Source organism: Monopterus albus, unplaced genomic scaffold (genome assembly GCF_001952655.1).
Source record: "Monopterus albus unplaced genomic scaffold, M_albus_1.0 scaffold7.1, whole genome shotgun sequence".
Taxonomy (NCBI): domain Eukaryota; kingdom Metazoa; phylum Chordata; class Actinopteri; order Synbranchiformes; family Synbranchidae; genus Monopterus; species Monopterus albus.
Genome location: NW_018127887.1, coordinates 2,527,893 through 2,542,531, shown reverse-complemented (window position 1 = coordinate 2,542,531; position 14,639 = coordinate 2,527,893). Strand labels below are relative to the sequence as shown.

The window sequence follows — 14,639 nt, the reverse complement described above, 5'->3', positions numbered from 1 at the left end:
GTAAAGCATGAGGGAGAAGGGAGAGGGAGCGCGCTGGGCGGAGCAGAGTGGATTAATCAGGAGTTTCATGCTAGTGCTACCTTAAGTTACAGTACATTCTGTAGCTTTAACATGAGGCTATCATTTCACATACTCTGACACATGAGCATTACTTACTGTACATTGTAGTAGTATGCAAGTCATATTAATTTTACCAGAACGCTTATTCTTCTATCATTGGAACTGTTATTTTCCAGTCATTCAAACAAAGATAGATTTATCAACAAGTTTGCACTGCTGGTTTGAGATATCAAAGGTTGTAATATCACAAAACCATATTTGCAAAGCCAGTATATATTTAAATATACAGTATATTAAATGAATTGGAAATAAGTATTTTATGAACTTTCAGATGATTCAAACATTTCAGATAGTGCTTATGATACAGTATGTTGTATCTTTAAAATATGTATGCTTGCGATATGGTTTGTTACAAATACATTTTATGTTGAGAACAAATTATTTCTGGTGTAATTAAATTATGCCTCTATGGAAGTGAACCTACTAAAGTTATCTTTTGGAACTCTTAACGTCTGATTGTGTTAAGTCTTTTGCATCAGCCATCATAACCACTCTGCATAAACGGTATTTGTTGCCCATTCACTCCACACAAAGACTGAGCATGAGCCGTGTCCTACAAGGTAGCAGCAAGATAAAATAAGAAATGCACCTGAGAGTGTGGAGACTTCAGACACTGTTGTTAGATGACCAAAAAAGAGAAGATTTGTGTTTGGGTCAGTAGCCTCTGGCTCTTCATTTCACAGGCAGATTGACAGATGTGCCTTGAATATGCAATAGATCTTCAAGATTAATTTAAATTGGTCTCTATGCTAAGATGCTGATAGATGTATCCATTTTTCTTGTCAAGGAATCATGCAGTGAGTGAGGAAAACTTTGTGTTTTAGGAAAGATTTATCCCTTCACAAGTTTTACAAGTTAAATGTAAAGCCCAGTTTTATGATGTGAAGCCAACAAAGATCCAGCGCAGAGTAGAGGGATTCCAAAAGATTAACATATTAGGCAATTAATGGTTGCATTGTGTTTTAAGCTGTTGAGTAATAACACTAACTTTTTTAGGAGTTTATATTTGGTTTTTATATTTTCTTAATTGGATGTTTTCAAAATGGTAGATCATTCTAAACCTTAGCATATTTTACCCCTGCTGAGGATTGTTTGGAACAGGCCTAAGAAAGGCTTAGAAATGGCTCTGGATCATATTTTTAATACAGAACCTTTGTGATTGAAGCTCAGTGGTACTACTTTTTCCTCTCCCACTTACAAAAGTGTCTTTAAGGGGCCAAGTGCATATTTTGGTTTGCACAAAAAACTACATTGATTTCCTTTATGAAGTGATTATACATCTTCAGAGATAAGCTCACTGATATTGAATACTTTCAAGCACAAGCCTTAGCAAGATGGATGTTTACAACTTTAATATGCAAAGCACATTCATTTTCTAGGGGGAAAGGCTGATGCTGCTACTGCTTGGTTTCACTCCATCTGAGTAATGGTGATTGAGGTTTCATTCTCTCAGTCTAACAGCCAACCGCCAATGGATTATTCATGTTATTGCTTGCACTACTTGGCCTCAGTAATGTTCAATAGCGATTTAAAACGGTTGAATGCAAATGGCCCAACACAGAGTTAAAAAAGGCTCACAAAGTAAGGATTATGTAATATTAGGCAGTACAAAGTCATCAACCTCCTCTTGAATTGAGGGAAGTGTGGAGCTGACAATTACTAATAGTTATTTTCAAAGGACAGAGTTTCAAGATCACAGATTCCATTTTTCACTTTGGAGTTCCTTATATTTAGATGTAGGTTTATCGAAGCATTTTACTAGAAATGGCTGCTTACTGGAATTGATATAAGTGGGTCAAAACCAACCATTTAGTGAAATCAGGAAGGATCAGTTGGAAGTATAATGATATTTATTGACATTAGCAACAAGGAAAGACTGGCAAAGTGGGGCACCTTCATTAAGAGTGGTCCCATGAAGACAGCAGATAGGAGCGGGTCCCCTGATGTCTTAAGGCATGTGGCAGTGCAAGTAGAAGGAAGACTAAACCTCAGTTTAATCTTTCAGAAAATCTTTTAACAAACTGAGGTGATATTGAGGTGTTGCACTGTGCATGAGTAGGTATGAAAGGCAGAATGACAATTATATTTGAAGAATCGCATCCAAGAACTGGCTGACTAAAGGAAAACAAAAACATCATTGGTAAAGAGAAGGCAGCGTCACAATCCATGATTAAAGGGACTTTGGAAGTGGGAAGGCAGAAGTGATGGGGAACATTAGAGTGGGAAGAAAAACAGAAATTCACTGATAGAGAAATAAGAGAAAAAAAAATCTTTCCTAGCAAACCTTTGTCAAAACGTCAGTAATTGTGCACATCAAAACACCAACACAATGAGCTAAAAGAGGTCTAAAAGCCACGCATAGCGCTATGAAGTTGGGTGGAGGTTCCTTGTGTTTTCTTTAGCTCAAGGAAGATTTCATACAGTAGATGCAGTATATAGATCTGCCAGGAAGATAATTAAGATTAAAGGTCTACTGGGATTTTACACCTGTGACGTGACTCACGGGTGCTTGTCATTATTGCTGGTCTTCAATCTGCTCATTTTGCAAGACAGCACTTCTCAGAGAGGTTGAAATTCCAGTTAGCAAAGACATGCATATGAGAGGCGAGTCACGTACCTCGCCAGTTTGATAGACTGAATAAAGTGACAAAACGGTGGAAAGATGAGAGGAATGTAGGAGGTTCTCAGTGCATCCATCTCTCTCTCTTCTTTTCTGCTGCAGAAGGATATCATTTAACTAGAGTACATTTTGATCAATAATACATTTGCCTGCAGCGCTGAGACAGGTATAATTGTGCTGAAATGTCAAAGTTTAAAACAATTAATGTAATTTACTGTTGAGCATTAGCTATGCATGGATCCTTAAGTATCATGCTGAGAAGTGGATTTGCCACTGTAAGCAGAACAAGATGAGAAATATGCATATGCAAATATGAAGAACTAGCTAGTTGAGTGCCTGTAGTCATCTTGTCAAGAAATGAAGTTCAATTTAACCAATTTATGATAAACTCTATACAGTATAGTTTACATGCTGACTAAGCTTTCTTGTATTCTGCATTTCAGAATCAGCTTTATTGGCCAGGTGTGTCGGACACATGAGGAATTTCTGGTACAGCGGATCTCAATGTGCATGTACATATCCCCATGCAAAGGGAAAGTAAACAGTAAACAAATATAAGGCTGTGTAGTACTTTGTAGTAATTTGACAAAAAGTCTCATCTCTTTACACTTGTCAATAAACTACCATAAATTTATATTTTCTCTCATTTCATTTTGGATTTGTTGAAAGAAGACTGCCTACAGTTATGCTAGTAACTCTGAGACACAGCAATGATTTGACTAATCATGGAAAAATACATGTTCACAATCATAGTGTAGCTTTACAGTCTGTACAGCATATGTCACCCCCTGTCCTTAGACTGTCAGATATGTCAACTATCAAATATTCTTATTCAATTTGACAGTCTAGGGACAGGGGGTGTCATGTGCTGTACAAGTTGTAAAACCCCTTGAGGCAAATTCATGATACTGGGTTACACTTTCAAAAATAGACTTGTTGGTGGAGTTCTTCCTCTTCCGTAGGAGCACTGTTTCAGGAGATGGGAAGGGACAAACGACCATATGGGGCATATAGGTTGGAGGACTTGTTGGATAATTTTGCTAATTACTACTAAACAAAAAGAACAGCTGTCACTGAAGGAAATATTATTAGTTTTGTATTTACTGGACAATTTAACTTGTGATGGGGTGAGAAATTTTACTGCAAAATCACAAATCATTCTTGTGGTGATACTATAAGCACAGTCTGGGTGTGAAGGCCTCAGCCCCGGCCTTCATCATGTGAGGGCCTAAGTCACCACCAGCAGTGGAATTAGCTAGGTAATGTTCTTTTGTTTTCATTTAGTTTTCTTTATTCACATGTGTAGATTTAAGTTGTAGGTAGATTTTAGGCATTTGATTTGACATTAGGTTTAGACATACACAATTAATCAATGAAACATGTACATTTGGTTAATTTTGTATCGTCAATACATTGCTAATGTGTTCTAATCTTCTTTTTGAGTTACCTTGTTCCTGGTCCCAACAAAAAGATTGGACTGAGGCAGCACCAGGCTTAAATACCTCCCACTAGGCGTGGACTGTACCAAGTGCTCAATACAGGAAAGGGGGGAGTTTGGGAGAAATACTGTATATTGTTTATTTGTTTGTTTGCTGTATTTTGAGATTCCTTATTTTTTGTTGGCCTCTTTTAGGGCCCAGTTTGTTTACTATTGATGTTGTTTGTATTTTTCCTTAGTTTTGGATAAATAAAAGTCCATCTTTTTTTGAAATTTAAATGCTGTGTCCTCTGCCTTATTGTTTAGTCCCTGACACTGGGCATCACCAAATTCAATAGGATGTGTCATCTGGAGACCATGATGTTTAAGGAAATCCAGCCTAGCTGTTGAAGTCATTTTGATTTCTGTCTGAACAAAAGCAGTGGGCCGACCAACCCACAGATGGATATTGCCACATTGCCATTCTTAAAGTTACACATCTAGCAAATTAATAAAGGATTAATCCCATCTTTTACACTTGTTCTAGCAAATTCTTTACATTTATTTCTCAAAAAACAGTGAGCTAGATTAATGACACATAACTTTACAGCTACACTATACGGATCAATGTTTCAATAAATAATCCATGCCCTGGCTACTCATAGGTGGCAGCTCCTTTCTTTTTACACAGCAGCCATAAACAAAATCCAAAGAGCTTCAACATTGTACCCCAAGGGTTCTCCCTTCCACTGTCATCACATATATGATAGCATGGCATGTTTTATAGAGGCATAACATTCAAACATACAAAAATAAGGGCGTTATTACTCAGTCTCGCTCTTATATTGACCTTTTATGACCCAGTTGGAGCAAATGTCATTGAGATTGAGCATTCAAAATGTACAAGTAATATCATCTGTATTACCTCTCATAAAAGAGGCTATCAATCACTTCAGCTAACCTTTTTTTCACCCCTGATAAAGTGTCTCATCAATGAGCCACATCCTGGTGCCTGAGGGCTGAAGGACTGTTGGTTGAAATCAATGTCATGCCAAGTATTGTTAGTGAACACTATTTCACATGATTCAATACTCCACACTTTCTTGATTGCATTGTAGACACCACTGACAAGCAGCATTAATGGACTGAGCATGTGATTCATGGTAACTGTTTGACTGCAAGGACTGTTACGGGCATCCATTTTCATGCACTAGCATGACAACAGCATCAGTGGCCATAAATTGTCTGTGACTTAGCCAAATGCTAAGAATGTGGTTGTGTTGTCTGTTTGCATGTAGATGAACGTGTGGTTGTGTCTATGTATATGACTGCTGACTTTCGAGAGATGCACCAAAAGATTGGGTTTGTGTTTACTGAGGTTCTCGTGGATCCCTTGTATCCTATGTGCCTTTTTCTCACCACAGTGAGTTCAGTTACACGGTGGCTTTTTCTTTTTTGATCTAAGTGGTTTTAATTGTTTAATAATTACAGTAAATGGAGCAAACTTTGTTCTGTGCATGTTTTCCCCTATCAGATGTTTTTTCCTTTTGTCTTTTCATTCCCTTGAGTCCTCAGCTTCCTGTTCTGTAGATCATTTAAATGTCTTTCGCATGCATCCCTCTTGCACTGACATTTCCTAATGAATCTATTGTTCCTTGGCCCAAACACAGTGGTTGCTTAATTGACTACTAGAGCAGTTTGACCTGTGTGTTGCATCTTTAATTGTTTTTCCTGGATTCTGACAAGTGACAAGACTTAATGGATTTGCTGGAACACTTATCTCTGACACAGAAAAGGGTGCCCCGTGTATATCATGATAAACATTCATGGTGAAATGAAAACTTCTGTGATATACAGCTAAGTCAGTGCAAGCAGATTTTTAATGAGAGGATTTCTAAGATTCGATTTAGAACAAAGAAGTATCTCTCATTTGGAGCTGAAACTACATTCCAAGAAAATCCCTAAGGCTAAATGGGCTAAACTCCGCAATTTACCGCAAATCTCTCTCCACCTCATGAACTGTTGACTGTGATGGAAGTGTTAAATGAGCTGGGGTTTCGTAAAGAACAAAGACATGCCCCTCATGTGAAACCTATTATAAAACCTAATCTCAAACTAATTTAGCATCCTATTTCTTCCACTCTAAGGCATTTGTAATGCAGAAATACATTAATCAGCCACATTACAGAAACAGTGCAATTTAAGGTTACCTAGCTGCAAAATGTATAATGAGCTGTATCATCTCAGGAATATTGCACAAATTGCTCCAAGAAAGTAATTTTTCACATCCCCTTATTGTTTTCAAGGGCACTCGGTCCACCCAATACAAAGATGGTTCCTCATCAAAGCTCATGCAGGTCATTATCATTATTTTTGCAGACTTGGAGTATTAAAGGGCCAAATTTGTTAGTTATGTGACTGATAGTAGTTGAGTATAGGTCACATGAAGCTTAGACATTTGTCAGGGAAACCTTATTCTGACTGAAGAAGATGTCAGTTTGTAAAGTAGATTACACCTAACTAACACGCCATCCTTCACCTCTTCCAGGAAAACTTTTTATAAATAAATTTAATGGAGCAAAATATTTATGTTTAAAGTTGTGTCAAATAGAAATACAAAAATCACAAATTTGTTGCTTAAGTACCAGACATGAGAAAATGTGCTTAAGATCTTTCTGCCACTGTCACAATCTCAGAATCATGAGTCAGAGTGCCACCATCTGCCAGGACTCAGTGCCAGCTTCCCTCCCCTAAAGGACTCGTGACTGTCAGTATGACTGACCTGCGGACTGTATTTCCTCTCTGACACCATATTCTGGTTATAGTGTTACAACCAGGGCTCCCTCAGTAAATGTCAGTTTGATCATAAAACAGTGGTTTATCCATAAAACATGACATTATCTCTAATATTAAGAGTAAGACATTAGTTTCACAGAGAAGGAGCCATTACAGTAAAGTTAGAGAACTTTAAAACTGAGCAGCTGTTACTGTGTCAGGAAAAGTAACAAGAAGAGAGACAACACTGGCTTTGTTTGAAAAAGTGTCCATCGTGACTAGAGAATATCCTGATTTCAATTAAAGGGGGAATGGTTATTGTCATGAGACCTAGAGCAAATGGTATGTGCCTTAAGAGTCTTCTTTAATTCTATTTTATTATGCCTTTTGTGCATTCATGGATTTCTTTTTGCCATTCAGCGTTCCATTCACAGAGTATTCCACCTATAGAGGTGTTCAAGAGAAATCAATTGGCTGCTGGGACGTGGCATCAATTCTGTTACAGTGAGTGAACCATTTACACTTAGTGCTTATTACTTTTGTTGCAGTAGCACTCTTTACAACTGTTACTTGAAATTAAAATATCAGCTGGGTGATTGCTTATCTTCAGACCTGGAATATTAATGGGTCAGTAGTTAATACAAATGATAGATTGTATGTGACCTTATTCTAAACATTTGGGATGGCACAATGTACATAAACAGATGTATGCAGAATGCAGCTAATATTTGACAGTACTAATAAAGATTAGATTTATTTTACTGAAGGGCTCCAACTTTATATAAGATGTGAATGACAATTTAATAAGATTAGGTCCTAATCCTCTTTGAAGATCAACTGTGTGAAATAGGAGAATAATCCAGGCTTCTCAAATAATTATCCTACAAACATTGTGCCATTATTGTGGCTAAGATCACAGACGGGTGACAAATTAAAGGAAAAACCGACATAAATACTGACTCTAGCTACTGGTAACTGTGACGGCTATAGCATATGATTCACATTATTTTCATACTCATCAAACCCTTCAGTGACCCCCTCATGCCCTGTGGATGGGAACATTGTCATATTTTGCTTTCCCTTTAATTTCTCACACCATCTGTAGGTGTTTTAATATGAACTCATATAGAACTCATACGGGTTCATCTCCTAAATGCATAATCTAACATTTCCATTGATGAGTGACTAAAGTAGTTATTCCATCAGGCAAAAAACTATATACAAATATAAATAATAGTTGGATAAAAAGGAGGCACCTGTTGACAGCTGCATCCTTATAGTGGTGACACAGATGGTTCTATGACAGTAAAACCAATTCCTTTGGCAAGGCTTTTTTTATTGTGGTCCTCATCTAATTATGCTCCTGAGCAGGCTGCAGAGGGGCTGAAATTGCATTCTGACCTTATTTTATAGTGCCCTGATTTTGAGTGGAAAAATTCATAACAGCATTTTTAGAATTCTTATACTGGGGTGGAGGCTTATACTGAATTTTGCTTGACTATCCGCATGCAATATTATTTTAAAATAATGCTGTCAATAAGAGAATATCCATCCTTTTGTTTAAACCTAAAACCTTAAGTTAAGTATTTCATTCTAGCACCACACCATAAATACCAGCTTTTTCACTTTTTGTGCATCAGGGAAAATTAGGAAGGTAAGTTGTTTTCAGGATGTTTGGCACAGCGGTTTAAATGGCACCCTTGTGTGGTGGTTTATTTGTGTAAAGCTGATTTGTGCACACAGACATTTTGTAATGAAAACAAGCAGCCCCTGTTTGCATTGATCTCCCTTGCTGGTAAATATTATTTGATAATCTGTACTAGATCTTTGTTAGGCCACATGATCATTCTCATCACAAACCAGTAATGGTCAAGTTTGCTGGTGAAAGATGAAGTCCTCAATTATAAGAGGAAACCTCACTGGGCCTTAATAAACTAAATGTGCATTCAGTGAAATTTAGATTAAAGAAGCACTCATCATATTCCAGGTGTCAGCCTAGATAGGCTTGCCATGCATTATGAAATGATGGCACACCGTGATTATAGTGTAGCAGCGCTGTCTGTAGTGTTTCTGCTGCAGTCTTTCCTGTTCTGATTTCTAATGAGCAACACTTGTGAGCACTGGAGCAGAAAGTCATAAAAGTATCATTTGGCTTCATGTTATCACCATGAACAACCTTTCTTGCCATTGAACTTTCCTTTAATTTCATTAGAAAACGTGTAAATAATGTGTAAATGTGAGGAGATGGGGACAGAACAGCTCAGTGGGACTATCTACATAACGTCTCGATGCTTTAGATCAAATTAAAACAAGCATGTGCCCTCCTCAACAACAGGCATGGATGTGAATCATCACATATTTATCTTGAGCTTCAGGGTTCTATCCAAATTCCTAATTCAATTAACATCTTAGGGAGATGCCTTCTCCTAATCATAATTATATTGCCTGGCATTTAAATGGCTTGTCCACAAAGAGCATTGTCCCATTTAATCTTCCATGGCACCCTGTTGTGATAGTTCCCTGACTCCAAGTGATAGCTGTAATGGAGCAACACACAAGTTAAGATGAAATAATTCAACTGATATAATATGATCTTTCTATCAACTAGGATAAAAGCGTGACATGCAGAGAATGCACGGCTAACATGAGGCCAGTGATAGACAGAGCTGGATGATACTCAACAGTGGAGTCTTTATTAGTATGTTAAACCTTATGTACCATATTTCAGTCTTACACTGCCTTTTTTTTAACCCTTACATTATTCATGAATCCAATGAGGAGCAAATGGAGTTATGTAAATGTTAAGTTTAGAATAAAATGATAATTATGATCATCTTTTAACTGTAACCATTACTTATACTGCTCAGTCCACTCACATTTTGTAGTGGATGAAAAGATACTAAAAAGATAATCCACACATTTTTTTATTCTACTCATGCTGATTTCTGGGTATTTACTAGCAATGACTAAAAGCTATAATCCCTTTCATTTAAAATAACATTGTTTTGTCATTGTTGTGACAGAGTTGCATTACAGAAACCACTCCTGTCAGGGTGTATCATTCTTTTTCAGGTGTTGGTGTCCCAGGAGAAATGCACTCATCAGAGGCTGCATCTCATGTTTTCACCACTCTACACAGTGAATACAAATAACAAACATTATCTCTCTCTCTTTGCTTCTGGCCACTCCTGTAGCCTGTGACAACGTCATGCATAGATGTTGAATGAAACTCTCCCTTGGTGGTGGCTGATCAGTACTTTGGTCAGCATCAGATGGTAGTGTGGTGGATGTGTGTGTACAGTACCCAGATATGTGATTATAATGTGACTGAGGCAGTAATGCCTTATTTGCAGTAATGCCTTATTTACAATAATGCGATGCAAACTTTATGTAGCTGCTTCATCACACTGTAGTTAGTATGCAGAGAAAATTTCACTGGCTGACTTTGTGCAGCACCGAGCTATGCTGTCTCTTCTTTTAGCTTAAAATATACTTGCAAAAAGTCAATTGAAAAGCACCTGAAGGCTACTACTATAGAGCTAAAAGAAATTCTACATGTTCTTTTTTGTGTCAAAAGATAAGGCTGGCAATATTCTATATTTTTCATATTGTCAAGGAATCCCATAAACAGAGCAAAACTGCAATGTGTTACTTTTCAGTTTGAGCCAGCCAAAATAATATGCTAAAACAGCTGAGCACTGTAGTTTTTAGCAAATATTTCAAGAGCAAACAGGAGCACATAATGTAGTCGTTGAGGACTATTTTCAGCTGCAGAGTGATACTATTTGGTACTTTATTTAGCAGCAGGACAGTGTAGAGTATGTGGGATTGTCACAATGCCAGTCTTCCTATTAAAGAAGGACTGCATCATCCAACGAAATGTGTATCTCTTGATGTGTTTTTACTATTTTGTGGACATCAGTATTATAGGATTAGTGCATTTTAGTGCATTTTTGGTTTTGGTCTTATGGGATTTACTGACAATCATAAAAATACAGACTTTCTCCAGGCTTAATTTCTGAAGAACGCATCCACAAATACATTGGCAGCAAATAGGGAGCCACCTTGGACAAGTCACCTGTCCATCAAAGGGTTTGCAGAAAAGCAGACAAACACATTTAATGTAGCTGCTGGGTGACATCCACATGAAGACGAGAAATGTTCTTAGAGAAAAGTCCAGCCATGTTGATGATGTTTTTGCAGAAGCCAAAAACACTAACCAGTCTAGTTTCCCTACTGGTAATATCCACACTCTTCTGTCAGTAACGGAACAATGTTCATATCCATTTCTTTGATTGTAACTTGTATTTTGTTTTACATTTTAAATCCAGTGTAGTTTGGTGTTCTTAAATGAAATCTCCAAGACTTCATTTTGCTGCAATAAAATCCTTCTCATCTGTTTAGCCTACTGTTAATCAATAAAAATACTGCCTTGCAGCAAAACACAGTCTCAAGCTAAACTTGTGACTTGCTTTATAAGATATATTTTTTCCCCTTTTAGATATATTCAGCAAGTGCTGCAAAGAGTGTTGCAAAGTAGAAAAAAATGAAATGTGTTATCTTGGTACAAATGCCTCCTAGCCAGACAACCTTTTGTACCTCTTTTGTACTTTCAGCATTGCTTCCTCTCAGTCATGCTACAATGAGGGTAGAAGCTTGGTGAATACATTTTAAAAATCTCAACAGGAGACAAAACTGACATATTAAAAGACAGAACCATTTAATGTCTGTGTGGAATATCTGGAAAAAATGCTCATAAAATAATGAAGCTGCAAGCAAATGGCTCCTCAGAAAAATAGATTCAGCATACAGAGCTTGGGTATAGCATTCAGGGAGGGACATGTTCATACAGTAGTATGTCCTACAACATTTAGCACAGCACAAACTTTAAATGGTCTACTGTAACTCCTGCAACCTACAATAGAGGACAACGCTTCTGAACGAATTGCCAGACTTTAATCCAACTTAAAATTCACTGCTGAAATATTAGTTTTGATTCGTTTGTGCTAGTTTAATGATAAGCCTAAACACTTGCAACAGTAAAATATTCACCAGCACATGTCCACTTTTATGAGCAAAAAGCTGAATAATAGAAAAGGATTTACATTTACGACATTTCAAAATCAGACTGTTTTCTTCAAGACTACAATGTGGAACAAAGGTCAGCCTCATACTGATACTCTTGAATGCAAGAAAAAATTTGGATAGTCTGTTTCAAACCTTTTTTTAAGGGGCTATCATCTTATAACAAGTGACCAAGTTTAATCTTAATAAAGTACTTTTTTTTCCACCCAAACTATGCTCTCTCTCTAAACCCAGCCAAGTTGTTTATCTCTTTATGTCTAAACCTAACCAAACCTTTATTACAGCATTTTAAGAAATTTCCCCACTGTGGGATCAATAAAGTACCTACCTTAAGCTCCAAGGCAGGCAAATGGTTGCCCAAACATCAGCTTAATGTCTGGAATAAAGTCTGCTCCTGCTTTTTGGAAGCATTTTTGCTTGCCTGTTTTTGAGAGTTTATGAATGTCTTGAGCAGCTGAGCACACCCTCCTTTAGTCTAAGCTATAACTTTTCTTTACTATAGCATTGTCACATAATAAAAGGGTTAATGACTTATGTAGTATGGCCTGAATGGTAATTCAGGTTGGAAGACTTGTTTAAAAATGTTCACCTCCAAAGTCATTAAAAGGGGAATATAAATGAAGCTACTCTTGGGCTTTGGCATTTCCATACTCATTTCTCACTTGTAAGTGCTTAGCAGTGGTCACTGCCTAATTAGGTATTTAAACATCTTTAAGATTGTGACAGGCAGTGATAGACTGAAGGGTCTGACAATAGTTATAAGCCCTATAAAATGCTCAAGTCTTGTGCTTTTTTGCTTTAATAAGGTAAAAATAAAATTGTAATAGAATACAAGTACAAAGTAGTATACAGTGGACATACTTAAGTAATGTAAAGGACCTGAGTAAATGTATTTAGTTACTTGCAAGGTCCCTGATGTAGAATTTCTCTCTGTGGACTGTTTGAAGAAACTATTCATCAATTCCTAGTGTGTCTATGTGTGTATGTAATCATGAGCATGTCCTATTTATGTACAGGTGCTGGTCATATAATTAGAATATCATCAAAAAGTTGATTTATTTCACTAATTCCATTCAAAAAGTGAAACTTGTATATTATATTCATTCATTACACACAGACTGATATATTTCAAATGTTTATTTCTTTTAATTGTGATGATTATAACTGACAACCAATGAAAACCCCAAATTCGGTATCTCAGAAAATTAGAATATTACTGAATACCAATACAAAGAAAGGATTTTTAGAAATCTTGGCCAACTGAAAAGTATGAACATGAAAAGTATGAGCATGTACAGCACTCAATACTTAGTTGGGGCTCCTTTTGCCTGAATTACTGCAGCAATGCGGCGTGGCATGGAGTCGATCAGTCTGTGGCACTGCTCAGGTGTTACGAGAGCCCAGGTTGCTCTGATAGTGGCCTTCAGCTCTTCTGCATTGTTGGGTCTGGCATATCGCATCTTCCTCTTCACAATACCCCATAGATTTTCTATGGGGTTAAGGTCAGGCGAGTTTGCTGGCCACTTAAGAACAGGGATACCATGGTCCTTAAACCAGGTACTGGTAGGTTTGGCACTGTGTGCAGGTGCCAAGTCCTGTTGGAAAATGAAATCTGCATCTCCATAAAGTTGGTCAGCAGCAGGAAGCATGAAGTGCTCTAAAACTTCCTGGTATACGGCTGCATTGACCTTGGACCTCAGAAAACACAGTGGCCCAACACCAGCAGATGACATGGCACCCCAAACCATCACTGACTGTGGAAACTTTACACTGGACCTCAAGCAACGTGGATTCTGTGCCTCTCCTCTCTTCCTCCAGACTCTGGGACCCTGATTTCCAAAGGTAATGCAAAATTTACTTTCATCAGAGAACATGACTTTGGACCACTCAGCAGCAGTCCAGTCCTTTTTGTCTTTAGCCCAGGTGAGACGCTTCTGACGCTGTCTGTTGTTCAAGAGTGGCTTGACACAAGGAATGCGACAGCTGAAACCCATGTCTTTCATACGTCTGTGCGTAGTGGTTCTTGAAGCACTGACTCCAGCTGCAGTCCACTCTTTGTGAATCTCCCCCACATTTTTGAATCGGTTTTGTTTCACAATCCTCTCCAGGGTGCGGTTATCCCTATTACACTTTTAGTACACTTTTTTCTACCACATCTTTTCCTTCCCTTTGCCTCTCTATTAATGTGCTTGGACACAGAGCTCTGTGAACAGCCAGCCTCTTCTGCCATGACCTTTTGTGTCTTGCCCTCCTTGTGCAAGGTGTCAATGGTCGTCTTTTGGACAACTGTCAGGTCAGCAGTCTTCCCCATGATTGTGTAGCCTACAGAACTAGCCTGAAACACCATTTAAAGGCCTTTGCAGGTGTTTTGAGTCAAATAGCTGATTAGAGTGTGGCACCAGGTGTCTTCAATATTGAACCTTTTCACAATATTCTAATTTTCTGAGATATCGAATTTGGGGTTTTCATTGGTTGTCAGTTATAATCATCAAAATTAAAAGAAATAAACATTTGAAATATATCAGTCTGTGTGTAATGAATGGATATAATATACAAGTTTCACTTTTTGAATGGAATTAATGAAATAAATCAACTTTTTGATGATATTCTAATTATATGACC

General features: G+C 37.5%; 1 protein-coding gene across 1 annotated transcript in view; it reads left to right on the top strand.

Moving 5' to 3' along the window:
• gxylt1a (glucoside xylosyltransferase 1a) overlaps positions 1-6,911 on the top strand; it is a 14,833-nt gene extending 7,922 nt beyond the window's left edge. Inside the window, exon 9 of the mRNA XM_020622393.1 lies at positions 6,854-6,911. Within this exon, the coding sequence (XP_020478049.1) occupies positions 6,854-6,911 (58 nt within the window). The remainder of the gene's footprint in view (positions 1-6,853) is intronic.
• The last annotated feature ends 7,728 nt before the right edge of the window (positions 6,912-14,639 follow it).